The 20,728-nt window shown below is 47.4% G+C and overlaps 1 protein-coding gene across 1 annotated transcript in view; it reads right to left on the reverse strand.

Annotated features, from left to right (window-relative positions):
• GABBR2 (gamma-aminobutyric acid type B receptor subunit 2) overlaps nucleotides 1-5,978 on the reverse strand; it is a 366,883-nt gene extending 360,905 nt beyond the window's left edge. Inside the window, exon 1 of the mRNA XM_033858335.2 lies at nucleotides 5,289-5,978. Within this exon, the coding sequence (XP_033714226.1) occupies nucleotides 5,289-5,609 (321 nt within the window). The 5' untranslated portion in view covers nucleotides 5,610-5,978. The remainder of the gene's footprint in view (nucleotides 1-5,288) is intronic.
• Between the last annotated feature and the right edge of the window lie 14,750 nt (nucleotides 5,979-20,728).

The following is a 20,728-nucleotide window of genomic DNA, read 5'->3' on the forward strand; positions in this document are numbered from 1 at the left end:
AGAATAAAGTCTAAACTTCTTGACACGGCATTCAAGGCCTTTCATGCCCACCACCAGGCTGCCTTTCCCTCTACAAACCCTGCACTCAGGTGAAAACATAACAAGTCAGTGCTCCCCAGACACACTTCACACTTTGTGGCCTTTATCCTTTGATCCTGGGGATCCTTTCTAGGATCCAACCTCCATCTCCCTGAGCCCACACCTCTCTGTGTCAACATTATATTCACCCTTCCAGACTCATCTTGACTTCTTCTCCTCCAGGAGACCTAGATGTGAGCTTCCCTTTCTCTTAACGTCCCTGGCATCTATTGCTTCTTTCTTGAATTTAGCATTCCCCAAGTGGATATCCGTGATCAGACCCACCTGGCATCCACCCGCCTTTAACAGCCTCTGATGAACTTCGAGGAATCACCTCTTCCCCACTCTGTATTCATGTGGTTGGGTGGGGCTGGCCTCACCTCCTTCCTCCTCCATGAAAGGCTGGCGGATATCCCAGGCCCGTCAGCATCATGTTTTTGGTTCAGGGATAGACACATGACCCAACTCAAGCCAATGAGAGCTGAGCTTGGAATTTTTGCTGAAAACGTCAGGAAAGAAACAGTCTTCTTACTGGAGTTTCTAAACTGGGAGTGTGTAAACTTGCAGCTGCTAGGGGCCATCTGTACAGCCAAATGGGGAGAGCCTGACTGAGGGTGAAGCCAAACACAGAGGAAATCAGAGCCAAGCGACAGAGAGGGACTGGATTCAGCCATACCTGAATACAGCCCACTCCAGGATTTTTCAGCCACATGAACCAGTTAAAATTAGGTTTCTGTCACCTGTAACAAGGTTCCTAAGCAATACAACTACTAAGGGTGAGGTACCATGCAAGGCAATGGGGTATAACCACAAAGATGTGAGCCTGATTCTAAAAGAGCTCATTTTCTATCTCTTTATTTCTAAGAATGGCTATATTGAGATACAATTCACGTACCATAACATTCATTCTTTTAAAGTCTACAGTCCTATGGTTTTTAGTATAGTCACAGAAATGTGCAACCATCAAGACAGATTACTTTCTACCTTGCACTGAAAATGACAAGCATGTGCTTGCTCTGTTCTGCCCTGTGCACCAGCTCCTCTCCTGAGCCCAGTGCTGGGTTTACGCCTTTCTGTAGTACCAGCAACTGCAGTAGGTGCCCAATGGCTACTAAGCTGTACTCAGACCTCCTGAAAAGCTCGGCCTCCATCCAACAGTTGTTTAGGTCCTCTCTAAAGCACAATGAATGAGAGAACAGATATTTGGCAAAACCACTCAAGAAAAGGATGTGCTCACCGATCACTAGGTTTTCTCTGGGTTTTCCAAGCTGGATCCCTGCAACAGGGTAGACCTTCTGAGAGGTGCACACCTGGAATGTGCTCCTTTGGCTCCCTGAACTTTTCCCAAGTTTATTACAGAATAATTTAAAATAGTAACAAGGGGAAAACATATAAATCCAACAGTAGGGGAATTATTTAATACTTATGGGGCACCCATAGGATAGAATAGTAAATAGCCACTAAAATTCATCTTTGCAAAGAAGATTTAAGGACATGGGGAAATAACCATGCTATAACATTAACTGAGTGAAACAAAATATAAAAGGGTGCATAGAGATTTCAAGCACACAAAATAGTAAACACCAGCAACTGGAAGGGAATAATACTAATTATTAGATGCAATTACCTTTGTGTAGGTGGATTATAGACAATTTTTTTCAATGCTTCTCTACAATTTTCTATTTTTCCAAAATGAAAATTACTTTAATCAAATCAGAAAAGCTGACATTATTTTTTAACTCATCCCTTGGTTATTATTTACTTTTATTAATGTGGCTACCAAAGAATGAGAAACAATCACATGAAGAACATTTCTGAACCTGCAAAACTTTTATGGAAAAAAAAGACACTGTCCCTCAGAGTCTTTTAAACAAACACGTAAGTAATGTAATCTACCATGTTTACCTTTTAACCTTGACTGCCAGGAGGCTCAGAGCTAAAATTTAATTTACAAAAATGCAGTAACCATCTTAGCCCAGGTTCTGGGTTCGGTAACTTGCATGCTTCTATGTGGTTTCTGATGCTTCCTTTTATCTGTTTTTTCAATTGTCTTGCTTGTGTTTTTATATACTCAAATCTTCCTTGGAATACATAAAGAAGTATTTGCTGATGTGATTTGAGGTACACCAGAGAAGAGAGGTCCTGCCTAGCAGATGCTCTGCTGGGATGTTTCATTTTTACAAACACATGGCACTGAGTGGGGCTTTGAATGCTTTATTGCTATTCTAATTACAGGAGAGGGGCAACTGAATAAGTGTGTGCGGGAGGCTCCTTTTTTGAGACAGGCTAGTCCCAATGATCAGATCAACACCTGTTTTGCTAAATCTCCATCTCTTTGAAGACTGTGTGGACAGAGGTCCACCCTGGCTGCCCACTGTCTCTGGCCATTGACTGACAGCAAATGTTAGCAAAGCCAGTCAAAATGTGTTCACCACATCCATCCTGCATTCAAGTCTACAGACAACAAGTGACACACCCAGCAAGTGACAAGGGGGTATACACAATCCATACAGACATCCTATCTGAATAAAACAGGGTCCACACACTCTAACACAAGCCCCAAACACCCTTTAGATCACTGTGGATTTTGCTGCAATTACCCAGACTGATCCTTTACTTCGGCTTAGAGAGAAAGTACCTGTACTCTAAAGATGGACCACTTGAAAAAATTAAGTATTGTATCACCCGGGTGTTCTCCCAACCGTGACACTTCATGGCAAGAGATACATATTTGTTTGATTGTAAGCCAAGATTCTTTTTTTTTCTGGTGGTAACTTCACTGAGCCTTCATGAGATTTCAGAAGTGAGCAAAACAAATAAGTAGTCAATATTTTAGTTGTGACCATTTTATCACATCTGAAGTCACAATGTCCTACTTGTGAATCCACACCAGAGGAAAATGAAGGAAGGAAGGCAGGAAACGTTTATTTAGTGCTTACAGCATGCCAGACAGAGCACTGGCAGCTGCACCTGCCAGCTCAAGGCATTTTCCATTCCAGCCTGCTATCTCCCTTAAGCATCACAATACCATCCTGGGGAGTACATATAACAGTCCCAGTCTTTCAGAAGTGGAAATCTAGGCTTAGAGAGATCAATACCTTGCTCAAGGTCACCCACAGGGAAGATACTAGGTTTCTGACCAGAAGCCAGGTTAAAGCCACCCCAAAGCCCATGCTCGGTGCCCCTTCAAATGGCGAGATATGCTTCCCTGCTTGCGTGAGGCTGAGATTATACCCTCTGCCCTCCTTCCCCTGAGCTGAAGTGCCTTCTGACTGCCTCATCCTCTTGACTTTAGGCCCCCTCTCACTCAGAAAGTCATCAAGACACACTTGAAAAATAAAATATAAAAGCATCAACCCACACCCTGAAATTGAGCACCCTTCCCTTTGCTGCTACTAACAAGCTAATATGAAATCTCTTTCAGGGAAGCTTTCTGAAGGGAATAAATTGATGGCGAAAACATTATGCAGCTGACAATATTTGGTGATGATGCAAGCAGGGCTGCCCTGTCCATAAATGGTTTTGTCTCCAAAGAACCGGCTCTCCGTGTCCTTTCCAAAACAAAAATAGATAGATAGATAGATAGATAGATAGATAGATAGATAGATATAGATGGAGCAACAGAGAAACAGTATCCAGAAGACATGGTTCGGTATAATTGCATTGCCCTCCCGTTTATGTGTGCCAGGCAACTACCCCAGAGAACTTGAAATGTTCTGGAGAAGACAGGAATGTCATTCAGAAATGATTCCACACGGGTTGGCTCTGCACAGCTACCCAGCTTACATCCTCCTGGGGCAGAGGAAGCTTCTCTGCTTGCAGCAGCCTGCGTGTACCACCACCAACTGCCACCCGTTTCTTCACCTTTTATTTACAGCGCAGAGCAGGCTGGTTCATCAGTGAAGGGAAGAGGTGGGGAATAAGATGCAATCCAGATTTCTGTTCTTTCTCCGGGGACCAAAAAAAGGGGGGGGCACACAGAGAAGGAAGTGTAGCCTAGGCTGCACGATCAACGCGGCAGCGCGACCCTGCTCTCAGAAAGGGATTTGCACCAGGGCTCGAGCAGAAGCGCCCAAGGAGCCCCAGGAAGCCGGGTCAATCAAGCCCAGCGCCTCGGCCGGGCTTTGGCGCGGTGGAAGAGGCGCCAACCGAGCGTACTGCACAGGAAATCACTGCCCCCTTCAGGCCGCGTCTCAGATGCTGCGGCCGGAGCGTAAGGGCTCCCTCAGTCCCGAAAAACTCGCAAACCCGACCTCGCGCGGCCCGCGATCCCTCCTCTGAGCCCCCTAGGCGCACCCCAGCCCCCGGGCGGGCGGTGAAGGTGTGCACTGTTGCTGCAGCCGGAATGCAAGCTGAGGGTGTGAGGAAGGGGCTTGGGATGGAAAGCTCTCGGCTCTTCGGCTCCCCTCAGAGAAGGGGGCAGGGAGGGCAAACCGGGTGCTGCGCTCCAAGTCCGTGCTTCAAGTCTGCGCCCGGGGAAACTGCGCCTGCAGCCGCCCGGCCACCAGCAGCGGCGCGGCTGCACACCCTCGCGCGCCCGGGGCGAGACCTCATCAGGGCACTCTCTGATCAACCAGCCCGAGGGGGTCTCCTCAGAAAACCGCTCGGGCCATAGGCAGCGCCGGGTACATGCAGGCAGCAGCGCTGCAGAGCCGGCGGCCCCACGCCGGCCTGAGTAGTACTGGCTCCGAGCTCGTCCAGCCCTGCTGCGCCCTCCAGCCCCTCGGGTCCCCGAGTCCTCCGGACCTCAAAGCACAGCTCGGCTTTCCTGGATCCGAGAGCAGGCCCGTGGCCTCTCTAGCCCCGGATGGCCCAGTTTAGAGTCAATGCGCCTGTTCTTCCCACCTAGCACTCCACAGCCCCACCAGCGGGGACCTGGGCAGGGGCGACCACTGCAGGCTTTTGGGGAGGTTCAGTTACCACCTTCTCCACTCCTTCTCTGGGCAAAGGAGACCCTAGTCTTCTATCCCACACCCCACAAGAATACACACACATAGAATCCCAGAGGAGGAAGATGTTCAGCAAATCTTGGTACCGGCTGTGCCAACCAAGCCCGGCGGGACCCAGAGGGTAAGCACTGAGCCCCAGCCCGCGCGGTGCCCTCGGCAGGCTCAATCAGGGATCTGCCCATGGGCCAAAGCTTGCTTCTGTCCAACACGCCCTCCCCCATCGCCCCCACAGCCCCGACGGAACGGGCGGCCGACACTCACCTCGGTGTCGTAGAGCCGCAGGTCGAGGAAGTAGGGGCGCAGGAGCGACTCGTTGCGGATCTGCTCGATAGCCAGTTCCACGGCGGGGAGCACGCCGCGCCCGATGCTGCCCTTGGCCACCTCCTTGGTGAGCGGCATGAGGCCCATGATGGAGAGCGGAGGGCTGCTGGGCGGCGGCCGGGGGACACCCCGCGCCCAGCCCCAGGCCCCGGGCGCCAGCGGCAGCAGCAGCGGCAGCAGCAGGAGCAGCAGCAGGCGCGCGGGCGGCGGTGGCGGCGGCGGCGGCGGCCCGGGCTGCCCGGAGCTCGGCGGGGAAGCCATGCCGCGCCGCGGGCTGCGGGCGCCGGGTCACTCGGCCCGCATGGCCTGGCCCGGCCCGCCGCCCCGCGCCAAGCTCTCCCCGCGGCGCCCGCGCAATGGCGCCGGCCCCGGCCCCGGCTCCGGCTCGGGCTCCGGCTCGGCTCAGAACGGCCGCGGCGGCGGCAGCGGCGGCGCCCGTGACGGATCAATCACGCCGGGAAGGGGTGGGAACGAGCGGAGTGCGGGAGGCGGGGAACGAGCGAGCGAACGCGGAGAGGGGGGCCGGCGTCTTCGCGCGCGCCTCTCTCCAGCGCGGCTGCCCCGAACCGGGCCGCCTCCGCCCGCCCCCGTGCACGCTCTGAGCCGCTCTCCCGCCGGGAGCCGCTCGGCGGCAGCCTCCGGAGCCCGGCCGGGGGAGGGCGGGCGGTAGGAAACGCGAGAGGCGAAGGCGAGGCTGCTCCGCGGCGGCTCGGGCCGCCTCCGGGGACAGGGACTGGCCGTGCGCGCCGGGGGAGGGGAGGCACTGGCGCTGCGGCGGCCGCGGGGAGGGCCGCCTTCCCAGCACACGCACACACACGCCCCCGGCCCTCCGCCGCGCGGGCTGCCCGCGACCGCCCGGGACCTTAGGGCCCGGGTATAGCGGCTGAGGGAACGAGGACGGCGTACTGGCACGCGCAGTGGCCGCCGCCGCTTCTCCGAGCGCTTCCTGTAGCACCTGCACGGTGATTTGGGACTGCTTCTTGGAGGTTTGGCTGGGAACGTCTGGTTTGCGAGCGCGCCACTGAGGCGTCCTAGAGGCACCTGCAGCCTACACTCCTCTGCTCTGCGCGGGTGTCTAGGGGGCCCTGACTGAGCCCGAAGGGGCGGCCAAAGATGCCAACGGCGTTCGAACGCCCCTTGGTACTGAGGTGTCCAGCCCTTTGGGCTTGGCTGAAAGCCCCCTCCTTCCCCACCAGACTGAGCCGCCCTTTGCCAACCCCAAGAGAATATGGTCTTCACCTTGCGTGTGCTACTGCCCCCTCCAGGCGTTTGACCTCCCCACGTCCCCATTACCGAAGGGGGCTCCGCCCTAGAAATCTGCCACCCACCCACCCCCGCCTCCCCAGGTCGGAGTACAGTCCTCAGGCCAGAGCGGATCCATGCTCCCCTCGACTTGGCCCTCTCTATAACAGGTAGCACCGACTGCACTGGCTAGCCTTAATTAAGCAAAGCAGTCCTGTAATCTGACCTAGAGCCTCAGGCCCCGTGTACCTCTCCAAGCTTGAAGAATAGGAACCGTGGTGGTCATGAAAATACAAAATCCCAAGAGGTGAATAATAAGGGGGACACAATAGGACATCAAATCAGGAAACCTCCTTGAGCCTGAACCAACCATTGTGGGCAATATGGATGACCTTGTTAACAAGGTTGGGAATTTAACCTTCACTGAACACTTGCTACCTGCCTTATTATGGAACACACACAATAGCCCTAGGAACCAATACTGTGTTCATCATCCTCACTTTACAGACCAATACACAGAGAGGTTCCATAGCTTACTGAAGAACACAGAACTACTGAGAGAGGACTGAAACCCAGAGCCAGCAAGAGCTCTGTACACAGTGCAGTGGAAGTCAGGATGGGGAACAGGTTCCCCTGTGGGAAGGAAACTAGCTGCCCTGACTCTGAATTGTTCTGGACCTTGGTTCCCTTGGGCATGTAGTGAAGGAGCTGGACCACACGTTGTCCACAGACTCGCTCTTCTGGAGTGAGGCAGGGGCAGCCCTGAATCATATGCTATGTTATTATCAGGAAGCATGAAGATGGAGAGGAGAGGCCGAGCCCAACTCCTGGAAAGTAACTTGGACAGTTCTGGGGAAACCAAGCCAAATTCTCCCTGTCCAACTCCTCTTTCTAGGCTTCTGCAGACACCACCTCCCAGGCTCCACTTAACCTTTCCAAGCTGGAGGGTTTGCAAGGGCAGAGCTCACTTGTGCATCTCCACCAAAAAAAAAAAAAAAAAGTGGTCCAGAGGACAATGTAATCCCTAGATGCTCCCTCAGCTGGTATCTTGACATCACAGATATCCCCTAGTCATAGGCTTCCAGCATCTGCCATTCCTCAACTCCTCAGCTCAGGTTTCTGAATGAGCATTTTCACTTTTTTCCTTTTTTTTTCCCCTTAGTCATTTGTGTTTTCCTTGTAAGCCATGCCAATATGGAGTATCCGCTGACACCTACATCTGGGAATAAGTTGAAAGCTGGAATAACTTTGCTTGACATTTACTAAGTGGTTGAAGGCCCTGCCTGGCAACTACCTTTCAGCCTCTCTGTCTCCACCTATGGGGTGACCTGGCCTCTAGACACCTGGCCTGGGACCAGCCCTGACCCAAGGAGCTCCAATCTCACTCTCCAACAGTCTGGATCCAGGCCAAGCTGTGATCTCATGCCCCATTTCTGATGTCTGGGCATCCCTCTGGTTCCCAGATCCTATTCTGGCCTGTGTTCCAGTTTGGGTAACTGGATCCCCAGCATTCTTCCTTGGGTCTGAGTTACTGTCTTGGTTACCAGTCTCCACTCCATGTTCTTCTAAACCTGGAGTTCAGCCTCTTGCTTTATAATAATCATTCATTGCTTCAATCAATGTTTTGCAGTGTCTACTGTGTGCTGGGCAGTGTCCTAGGAGCGGAGGATACAGAAATAAACAAGCCAAACTAAAATCCCTGCCCTCATAAAATTGACATTCTAGTGGAGATAGAGAGACATAAACAGAAAGAAGAAGAAGATATTTTAGTATGTCAGTTTATGAAAAGTGCTATGGAGAACAATAAAGCAGGAAAGAGGACTGAGACTGACAGGGTGGGGCTGCAGTTTGAAACAGGGAGGTCACAGAAGGACATACTGAGATGACTTCACCAAAGACCTAAAGGAGGTAAGTAAGCAAAACATGCAAATAGTGTTCCAGGTGGAGGAACAGCAAGGGCAGAGGCTCTGAGACAGAAGTGTGCCTGGCATGTTCAAGGAACTGTCAGGAAGCCAGTATAGCTGGAGTGGAGTGAGCAAGGGGAAAAGCAGTAGTACCCAAGGTCAAAGGCAGGCGAGATCAGGTAGGACCTGGGCATTGTGAGGACTTTGGCTTGCACATGACGAAGTGGGGAATGACTGGGGGGAACTGAGTGGGTCAGTGATGTGATCTGATCTGCCTATCACGTAAAGAGTTGTTGGCAGGAAGCGGAGAGACCAGTGAGGAGGCTATTACAATAAGCCACATATGGTAACAAGAACCAGGCTACAAGCAGAGGAGGTGGGGAGAAGTGGCTAGATTAATAATTGTTCTTCTTATTATTAATGGGAATAAAATGCATTGGCAGACGCCAAGTCCCAGGACTGTTGTAAACAACTTACAAGAAACATAGTAGAGACTTTAGAAAGCGATATGCTCAGGGTCACACCCCTAGAAAGTGATAAAACATGAACGTCAGTCCAGGTCTGTATGGCTTAAATTCTCATCTTCCTCCCCAAATCCTGCCTCCTTAGCAATCCTTTCTCCCATGCCCTTTTCCTATACACAAGAACCAGTAGCTAGTCTCCAAACCCTAGTTTAGAGGTTGGGGCTGTGTGGAAAGATGATGCTTGTTCCCTTTCTGGGGATCTGGGGGGAGTGTGCATGGTCCACTGGCTGCCTGTCAGCAGGACACCGCATCCCTTTAAGCAGGATCCTGACAATGGGAGGCTAACCAGGCCTCCGCCTGCTGTCTGTCCTCCTTCTATATCAGGCTGGACAACCCTTGCCACTCTGGTGCCAGCTGCTCAGATCTGCATCCGTGCAGCTGTCTCCTCCCAGGAACGGGGTCCAGTTTCCAACACCCTGTTCCCAGTTTGACCTGTCATCCATGCCTGCCTCTATTCTAACTCCCAACAACAGGGAGGTCTTCTTTTAAGTTTTTCTTTAAAAAAAATATAAGCCATCTTTGAAAACATCTCCCATGTATTTTTTATTCATGTTTACATTGAAATGTTTCTTTCAACCAAGTAGCTCGGCTGTTTTTTTTAAAGTACATTGTTTTCATTTCCATTTTTTTAATGGATAAGTTATGAATGATGGATCCAAAAAAGATTAGCTGAATGAATCTAAGTTGCTTTTCTTTTTTCACAAGGCATGTTTTTTAAACCATAAAATTAGGTTTCAGGCATCAAATGTGGTCTGGTGACACAGTTCGAGTAATAATAAAGCTACCATTTATTAAACACCTACCTACTCTGTGCCAGACACCTTGGTATGCATCATCTTAATCTTCATGACTGCCTGAAAAATAGGTGTTAGGATACCAGTTTTTCAAATTATGTGGCTGAGGTCCAGGTGGGTTAAATGACGTGCCTAATGATACTCAGCAGAGGCAGCAACGGGGCCCAAACCCAATCAGTCCATCCCCAAACTCCTGCATTTGCCTCTCCTTGAAGATGCCCTTATATAACTGAGGAGGAAATAGTCTTAAAAAAGTAAAGACTGCTGCTGAGGGTCAACATAAGAAAGAGGTAAGATGCCTTGGCCAGGATCCCCCACCGAAATAGAGATGAGGCTGGCTCTCCTTTATCAGGGGAGAGCATCTGGCCTGGAGACAGTCTGACTAAACCTTTCAGGAGTCAGTGCCAAGCCTGAGGTGGACCAGCAGAGCTTGGAGCCTCTCCTCCCACCCCTGCTCTTCGTGCAGTTTGAGAACAGTGGAAGATGGCGGAATCACCTTGCTCCATGTCGGCTGGACAGGTCCTAAGCGTACATAGGTGGGAAATTTAGTTCATAACTGAGAGGTCTCCAGAAGGATACCACCTCCCATTTAGAGGTTTCAAAAACATTAAGATCCTTTACAAAGGGGATCCTAGATGGATAAAAGGCACAGTTTAGGAACAGAGCCTTAGACAGGGAAGCATCCTGCCAAGTGTCTGGTCTAACCACTCACTAAACCTTAGGGGTAATGGTGAGTTTGGAGTCAGGCAGTCATGGGTTCAAATTCTGGCTTACCAATTATTAGTGGTACAATCCTGGGAAGTCACTCACTCTCCTGAACTTCAGTTTCCTCATCTCTAAAGTGGGAATAAATGATTCCTCTTTCACAACAACAAGGTTGTTGTAAGGATTAAACAGTAACAACAGCTAATATGTATTGAGCATTCACATATGCCGGGAACCCTTCCAAGAACTTCACATATAATTAACTCCCCTATTAAGTAAGATGATGCATAGTACTAGGCACTTATTAGGCAAACAACTAATAACAATATTAATAGTAATAATAATAATAATACCACTGCAGATGGCAAGAGCAGTGCCTCCTGAGGCTCCCACTCCATTATTTGAATGATGGGGTTTTTATACATTATTTCTTACGCTCCACCTATAGCCTTTCTATAGCATTCATTATGGATCCCAATTTGCTGCTGGAGTCCATGATACTCCCTCTCACCCATGGTGGCCCCTGACCAAAGACAGTTCACAGGTACCTCCTCACTCCCATCCAAATCAAGTCTTCCAGGAGAAATATCCCCAGATTCCCCAGTCTTCCCTGGCCACCAATCTAAAGTCTGTCCTTGGCTATCTTCAAAGATGATACCTAGAAATGACCACAAACCCTCCACGTGAGCCAGGAAGCACACAGAATAGCAGGGCCATCCCTTTGTGCTCAGGAATCTGGACTGCTGTCCCACTGTCCTCGCAGTCCAGAGTTACCTGCACTTTGCTAACAGCCGTATCACCCCTTTGGATCATAGGAAGCTTGTGATTCTCCAAGAGCCCTAGGTTTGATTTCTGTGGAGTTGCTGTGCTGTTTCAAATGAACAGCAAGCCACATTTCTTTGATCCTGTTTATCAGCACTTTAATTCAGTGACCTATGAACAGGCTTGAAACATTCCATTCATAATTATGTCCTGATATTCCAGCCTGCTGAGGGCATCCTGCATCTTAGCACTGTTCTCTTTCATAGTCACCATCTCTCAGTTAGTGCCATTATTGTTGGACAATCTGATTTTCTTCCTTAACCTGAAGCATTGATCAAAATGTTAAAAAGGAGAATGATGAAGATAGAGCTTTGTGACTATCCACACTGGGGGCCTCTGCCCCGTCTGGCCCTGCGACCAAACCCACTGAAAATTCTCCCAACTTCCAAATTCTGCAGCCCATGTCTCTCCATCTTGCACTCCAAAATATGAGAAGCTTGCTAAAGTTTTTTCTGAAACCCTGATGCATACTGTCTCCTTATTTCTCTGACCTGCCAGATTAGTAACTCTACAACTACCGGTGATTATGGCTGGGCTGGTTTTTGGTGAACCCACGTCCACTCCTAAGGACCACTGCCTCTTCTCTGTGTGATCACACATCATTTGTATAATCAGTCCTTCTCAAACTCTGCTGAAGATCAACACCCAAATCCCCTTTTGCTGAGGTCACCCTTTTAGTCTCTCAGAATATCAAAACTCTGCTGCATCCCCCATCGCCTAACCCTTCCTTTCTTTCATCCCCCAAAGATCCTTAGATGCTCTCTCTGATTCCCACCCACAGTTTCATGCCCAGCCCTTCATCTGGACCTGGAGACATGGGCTCATTGAAAGCATCTACGTGCCCTCTAAGAGTCTTCTCATCTCTCATTCCCCTCTTAACCATGCTCGTTCTGCTATTTCTGTTTGCTGGTCATTCTCTGCCAAAACGTCTAGTGTGTCTCTGTCACAAGCCTCGAGATGAGACAGTTCTGCCTTCCCTTCATCATTCTCTCTTGCTTGCTCCAAGTGCACCCTACAAAGCCTCTAGGGAGGTCTGTGATGTTCTTCCAAAGCCTCAGTTCATTTTGAGATTGAGTGCCTGTGTGTTCCAGCAGGTTCCTCCATTCCAGACCCCTACTTCCATGTTTTTCTCCATGGCCCTAATTTCTGTGTGTGGCGGGGAGGGGGTTAATTGTATTGAACTACAACATATATACAGAAGAATACAGAATCTTAAGTGCACAGCTCAATTAATTTCCATAAAGTGAACACAACCATATAAACAGCAGCAAGAACCAGACACTACCAGCACCCAGAAGCCCCTGTTAGGGTCCCCGGCCAGTCACTACCCTCCCTCGGGGCAGCCACCATCCCAACAGCTAACATTATAGATTGGTTTTTGCTTTTTCTTCGTCTTGATATAAATGGAATCACCGTCTGTCCTCCTTTGTGTCTGGCTTCTTTCACTCAACGTTGTGTTTGTGAGATTCGTCCTCAATGCTGCGTGTGGTCGTAGATCTTTTATTCTCATGGCTGTATGGCTGCCTCAACCTTTTACAATCTGACTTCCTTTCATGGATCTGTGTGCAGCCCCTCGGTTTTCTCTCCACCCACCCCCAACCTGGCTGGCTGCAATAGTCTAACTTGTATCCCTATCTCTAATCTTACTCTTCTCCAACCTAACCCTCATCTACCTTGCCAGACTAAACTTTCCAGAGCTTGCTCTAATCAAGTCTCTTCCAGCTCAAAACAATCTATGGTTCTCTGTCCTCTGTGGGTACAAACTCCCAAGACTGGGATTAGGGCTATTTACAATCTGGCTTCAATGTTTCCTCCTTCCCTCCCCACACCTCCTGTGTTCTAACGCTAGAAGAAATTAGATGGCCCGTAAACATGCCTGCCCTTTTCTGCCTCGATACCTTTGCTCATGCTATTCCTTCAACCTAGAATATTCTTCTTACTCTTTCTCCCACTGGCAAAATCCTTCAAGACCCAGATCAAATGTCACCTCCCTGTGATACCTCCTCCAGTCACTCCAGCAGAAATAACTGCTACCTTCTCTCAGCTTCCATAGCAAGTCTTGGCTCATGCTGAGAGATATCACTTATCACTTCTTTAAAAGTTAGTTACCACATTTCACCCATTGTAAGACACATTTTTATTCATCTCTGGAATAAAGATGCACCTTGCCACTGATGGCATTTTATAATTAGCAGTATTTCTTTTCTTTCTTGGTGATACACAAAATACTGTTGTCTTGGATTAGATGAAATACAGTATTTCATTTTTTATCTCAGCATATTCTAGAAAGACTCTGTGGTATCACACTACATTGTACAGTTAGTTTTCTACATCTCTGGGTCCCTCTCGGTGTGTGAGACCATAAGTACAGACAAAGCACGCATCTATGTTTGTTGAATGAATAGGTGTGCATTATTCACCATTACCTGGATGACTTCTGCACATATTTTTATATTGGAGAGAGGAGGTGGCATGGGGAAGCCCTCTCAGTGTGGCTTTTCATGAGGTTCCTCACAAGGAGGAGAGGATTACCCTTTCCTGCAGGGGTGCTGAGGGCCAGGTGATGGTTGGGGAGGGCTGGAGTCAGTCACAGAGGTCTTGCTTCCCTGTGGCTGGCATAGCTTGGGGTTGGAAAAGTCACAAAGGATTCATTTAGTGCTGAATCCTTGATCAGCAAAGCAAGCTTCAATGATAACATCCTTCCTATTGGGTAAATATGATTTGCTTTTCAAGGATCTGATTTATAGCCTGGTTTTCAGGAGCACACTATGACCAGAAGCAGTACATCCTATCCTGCCATCTTGTTCCAAGCCTCTTCTGAGAATAACAACAGTGAGTCTTTTCATTTGCTTTTTCCTAATGAAATCTGTTATTCCCTCTGCCCCACCAACCTGGCTCTATATTATATTAAATAACAAAGGACAGAGAAAAGATGGCATCTAACTTAAGTGATATTCTAGTTACTCTTTGCCCATTTCTTAATATTCCAGCCACTCAAATTTCATAGGTGATTTTAGTAAAATCCAGCATATTCTATTATTTTTCAAGCACTTCTAAAGTTTGGAAACACATCATGCATTGTCAGATGCTTTGGGATGATCCACTTAATGTGATTAATGATACTCTCTTTTTCTGATATCACACCACCCTGCACAACTGTGTACGCCTAAGAGCCCCTGACTTCAGATGGATCTGTGTCCATGTTTAACAGATTGGTTTGGAAGGAAGTTTGCTCCTATGTTCATCAGGGATCCTGAACCAGGTAACAATTCTACAGGATTTTTTCCAGTTTTAGGTCAGTACGATAAAGAATTCACTATATGTATGAGATGCTGCTTTCTGCTGGATGGTTTTCCTGGGTATTCCAAGGACGTGGAGACTGCCAGGCCGATGAGCATGATAAAGTTCAACTGCATGGCCATCTGGACTTCCTTTGGGGAGTCTGATTGATATCTTTATTTTGTCAGGATCTTGGAAAGCACTTAATTCTTTATACAAAGCACTTAATAACTTTATACAAAGTTAATTCTCTTTTGGCAAATTAGATGCCTCTGGGAATTTTCTAAATTTCATCTTCTCCTTCAAAAGATGGATCACTTGTAATGTGAAAACAACAAATAAAAAGTTTCTTACTGTCAGGAGTGGCGACCTTTGGCTAATAGGACCAGGAGTGAGAGGTAATGGAGGGGTGAAAGAGACCTATTTCTCACCTTACATCCTTCTGTACTGTTTGATTTTTTTTTTTTTTTACCATGAGCATGTATTCCTTTTATTAAAAAAAAAGTTTCTTGTATCACTTTGCTCTCTGTTTTGTTATTGCTTCTGGTTCTATTTTTCTCCCTGTTATACCTTAATTTTGAGAAATTCAGCCAGAAGATGACACAGTTCATTTAAAAAATCCAGCAACAAAACAACAAAATGATTTTTAAAAAACTACCTTTGGATTCTATTGTTTACTATTGACTTCCCTTTTCAATTCCCTTTTTATTTATGCTCTGATTTTTTTCCCCAATATTAGATTTTATCTTACAATAGAAACAAAATAAAACCCTCATGTCTCAAAAATAAACTTATTTGGGGGGAGTTAGGGATCCTCTAGGAAATCTGGGGGAGCTACAGATCCTCTCTGCAGGGAAAGGCACAGACACACAGCTTCAGAGGTGTACCCCCCGAATATCTATTCAATATAACCGAGAGTGTAATGCCCTTTGCATATATTACCTCATTTAATTATCTCATTAACAATTCTGTGAAGCATTCTTATGCCCATTTTACAGAAGAGGAAAATTGGAGCCTTAGCGAGGTTGGATGATTTGCCCAAGGTAGCACAGGGAAAGTGACAAACTGTGGGCTGCCATTCTGGACTTAAGGGACCAATTGGTCTTCCCTCCCATATCACAGCTTCAAGGTTAAGTGGACTGTTGATTTTCCAGCTTCTCATACTGTTTTCTTTGCCATTTCTTTTGGCAAGCTCCCCTGTGGCTTGCATGTTCTTCTCTGGACATCACCTTATGCTGGGTATGAGTGTCCAAGGGGTCATGTGACTTTGTGTCACTTTGGAGGTTCTCAAGGAACAACCCAGAAGGAAGTCACAGAGTTCGATCTTTCTCACTTCAGCACCCCTGACATGTAACAGCAGGTAAGGCAGGGAAGGGAGATGGGAGTCACAAAGGAGAGACAGAGACATGAGAACTGCATTCTGTTCCCAATATGCTGGCGCTTGGAAAGCTCCTTGGCTTCAACTTTCTCTTTTTAAAATGTGGGGAATGATGATCGTGAGCAATTTTAACAAGAAACATATTGGGCATTTACCATATTCCTGACTCTGTGCTCAGCACTTTGTAATCAGAAATGTGCAAAGCTGGGACTCTAATCTTGGTCTGAGAGCCTCTAGGGCCTTCTACCCTAAACACTACCATCCCCCTACTATGATACATAACAGAACCACAGTTCCTAACCGATGGGCAGAAGATCAAAGGGACATGAAAAGAGATGCCACACCCTTCCAAATACCTCTTTTCTCTCTTTTTGCAAAAATGATTTCTTGCTAAAGGTCTACCTATTTAGTGTTCATGAAAATGATAGTATGATCAATGAAAAATTAACATTCTGTGGCTATTCTTAGGCATTTATTTGTCTCCCAATCCATGATGATAACGTGAACTAATTTGGGAGAAACCCCACTCATTTGGGTTTCATTTTCTCCCTAACTCACATAACCAGAGTGTTACTAGGATTTGCTTTAATTTTAAAATATTTCTGCAGATGTGTGTTTGAGGAATTTACCCAAGACAGAACACAGGACTACCATCTTCATTGTGACCATCTGATCTGCTTTCATATTGGCCACTTCCATCTCCCTAACAGCCCAAACAGCCCAATTTTGTGCCTTTGTGCACACAAAACCTCCCACCTGGAAAGTTTTTCCCTCCAACTCTGCAACCAGTTTTCAGGGTCCAAATTAAATTCCATCTTCTCCGTGAAGCCTTCCCTGGCTTTTCCCTCCAAGGAGATGACCCCTCTGTCTTCTGAACACTTGCCCTTCACCCTTAACCTCCTGCAGGCACTGAGCACGTCTGACCTTGCACCATCACTGCTGGTGCTCAAGGCTGCCTCTCCACTAGGCTGTGTCTGTCCTTCTCTGTCTCCTCTTCAATCCTTGCCCAGGGCCTGGCACGCAGTGGTCCTCAGAAAGACATCTGCTGAAACACACTGGTGATGCCCAAGACTCATCTTCTTCACTTTCTATCATTTCTCCTATTCCCCTGCTCAGCTCTCCAACTCCTCTGGGTCAGATTCATTCTCCTTCGGGCCCTCCATCTACTCTAACCTTCTCAATTTTATTTCACCCTTCACTTGATGACGCATGTTTTGGTAATCTATTGCTGGCTTGACAAACCACTCCAAGATTCTGTGGCTTAAAAAAGCAGTCACTTTGTTTGTTTATGACTGTCATCTGGGCTGGGCTCAGCTAGGCAGTTCTGCTGGTCCTGCCGGTGGTAACTCATGTGGCTGCGTTCAGTTGGCAGGTCGGCTGGAGGTTGGGCTCAGCTAGGGAGGGTGGGCATTTGGGAATCTCTATGTCTCCAGTTAGTCTTGGAGCCACTCCCTTGCCATGTGGCCTCTGCACATGGTGTCTCCATCAGGGTAGCCAGACTTTTTATATGGCAGCTCAGGATTCTCAGAGGGCAAAAGCAAAATCCCAGACCCTCTTTTAAGTTTTAGGCCCAGAACTGGCACAGTGTCACCTCCATCACTCTCTACTGGAAAGCAAGTCACAGACCCAGCCCAGATTCAAGGGGGGAGGACATAAAAACGGCATGGATACCAGGAGACATGGTTCATTGGGGCAACCAGTGTCACAGACCACCACACCACACATCAGGGCTATATGACTCTGTGTCTGTCCCCCTCCCATAAGTGGGCAGAGGCTGTGTCCCCAGAAGCAGCACCGCACCCAACACAGAGTGAAGGACTTAGTGCAGAAGAAAGAAGAGGGAATTCCCCAAATAGGAGTCTGGAAAACTGGGCTCTGGGCAAGGTTTACCCCAGTGTGACTTTGGGCCAGTCCCTGCCCCTCTCTGGACCTCAGTTTCCCCATCTATACCATGAGAGGTCGGACAAGTCTTTAAGATCTTTCGCATGTAGCTGACATTCTGTGATTCTACCAGACACAGTACTGACCACAGACCCATGTCCCAGCCACACCCTACTTCTGGCTGTTCCCCGGATGGGCCATTTTTAGGCCTCTGCACCTTTTCATATGTTATTCTCTCTGCCTGGACTATCATATTCTTTTCTCACTCATCCCTTCAAGACATAACGTGCATTTTTTAAATTGCAGAGGGTGAGTTGACCACCTCCTCGGCTTGAGACACTCATCATCGATTCCATACAGTGTTCTTCTCCCGCTTTGTTTTCCCTTCATCCCCAATCCCCATTCCTCCCCCAATCCCAACATGGTCACTCCTCCAATGTGCCCGATACAGATCATATGCTGTCTACCCTTGTAAAACATCTGATCCCTTGGCAACAGGTGCCCATGCTACCTCCACCTCTCCATTTTGCCAAATACCACCTGTACACCTGTAAATGTCCCTGTACATCCCTCCATAGGCACCTGCAGAACAGTCACTCTAAGGTATATACCTGGGGTGGGGACTACTGCATTACGAGGATGTGAATCGCCTAACCAGGAAATACGAACTGCTTGGGTATTAAAAAGAGGGGGACTGGAAGGCAGGGAATTGGTTACTGAGAGAATGAAAGAGCTAGAAGCTACATGGGGACAGTGAGGCAATCAGGAATGAGCAACAACAGGAAACTTCTACCTTCCCTGGCTGGAGGGCCAGAAAGAGGATACCTGGTAAAGCTGGAATCATCACTGACCTGTTCTGACCCCAGGGAGAACTGAGACAGAGAGGAGAAGAGAGATACCCTGGCTTCTCCTTTCCTCCCACCCTCCAGCTTCCTGCCAGTGCCTCTCAGTGGAATTCAGCTGATGAGGAGCCTCAGAACCACAGCTGCAGGAACCAGACCTCCATGATACAGAGCAGAGCAGGAGAAGGACGAGAAACAGATCTCAGGACACACAGGCCCTGGGCTGGCACCTTAGCAGCCACATAACCAGCATCTCTAAAACCTGCCAGAATGCTCTCCAGATGGCTGTGACAGTTTAACACAGCCCACATGCTTGCCAACACTAAGCATTACACAACTTTCTAATTTTTTTAACTGATGGGTATAAAATGGACTCTTGCTATGGTCATTTGCATTTCTCTCAATTCCTGGTGAGGCAGAGAATCTCTTCATGTACTTGTCAACCATCCATGATTCTGCCTCTCTGAAACTGCTTCTTCTTGGTTTACAAATATTTCTTGTATAAGCCAGTTATTAATCCCTTGTCAGATTTAAATATTACAAATATTTTCTCCCTATCTGTTAACATTGTGACCTTCATTTAAAAAGAAATCTTTAATTTAGTCAAATCTATTATTATTATTACTGATCCCCCTTTTTTACTGAGGTATAGTTGATGCACAATATTATATGTTTCAGGTGTATAACATAGTAATTCACAATTTTTAAAGGCTGTATTTCATTTATAGTTATTATAAAATATTGGCTATATTCCCTGTGTTGTTATACACTTGTAGCTTATTTATTTTATGCAAAGTAGTTTGTACCTCCTAATTCTCTACCCTATCTTGCCCCACCCCTCTTCTCTCTCCCCAGGTAACCACTGGTTTGTTCTCTATATCTGTGAGTCTGTTTCTTTTTTGATATATTCACTAGTTTGTTTTATTTTTTTAGTTTCCACAGGTATGTGATAGCATACGGTATTTATCTTTCTCTCTCTGACTTATTTCATTTAGCATAACACCCTCCAGATCCATCCATGTTGTTGTAAATGGCAAAATTTCATTCTTTTTATGGCTGAGTAGTATTCCAGTGTGCGTGTGTGCGTGTGTGTGTGTGTGTATTCCACATCTGCTTTATCCATTCATCTGCTGAGGAACACTTACACTGCTTCCATGTCTTGGCTATTCTAAGTAATGCTGCTATGAACATTGGGGTGCATGTATCTTTTCGAATTAGGGCTCTGTGCTTTTTGTATATTCTTAGTTTGTTCCCACTTACCAGGTCTTTGACCCTGGGCAGGTCATATGCCCTTGGTTTTCTACACTGCAATTCTATAAGCCTGTAACTGCAGAGAGAGAGAGGGAGAGAGAGAGAAGAAGAAACTTGGTCTTTTCTCCAGATTTCCTGAATGGCCCAATTTTGAGCTATTGCCTCAGGGAGAGTCTCTGCTCTGTTCCCCAGGCTGAGTGTTCACCTCTAAAGAAGCTTTTGTTTTCTGGGGTGTTAACTTCCCAGAGAACATAACTAAACACTGTCTTCACAAACAACACCAAAGTTGGAAATAGCAAGGCAGAATATGACAGAAAGTTGCATGTAATAAAACTGGTTCCCAAACCAGGTCCCTCTCAAGAAATGGCAAGAAAAGGAAGTAAATAAAGAGTTGAAAGTTGGCATTTCTCAGTTCTCACTTTCCTCAGGTGTCATGTCTCAAGGAAATATACATGTCCCAAGTTCATTTTCACTCCCACAATTTCTTTACAGCGTTTAGAAAGTGATATATTTCATGGTCGTGGTGAGACAAAAAGAGCTTTAGACTTAGATGTTTAACAGACCCCAGTCTAACATGCAGCTGATTTGTGATTTTTCACAAGTCACCACACTTCTTTGAGCAGTGGTTTCGCCTGACCTGGAAAATGAGACTTACTGTGTATCCCTTTCCTAAGAACTGTCAATCAGAGAATGGAGGTGCTTTGCAACTTTTATAGATTTTTTTAAACACCTAGGCACTGGGGTTACTCTTTCTTATT

Source organism: Tursiops truncatus, chromosome 6 (assembly GCF_011762595.2).
Source record: "Tursiops truncatus isolate mTurTru1 chromosome 6, mTurTru1.mat.Y, whole genome shotgun sequence".
NCBI classification, from domain to species: Eukaryota; Metazoa; Chordata; class Mammalia; order Artiodactyla; family Delphinidae; genus Tursiops; species Tursiops truncatus.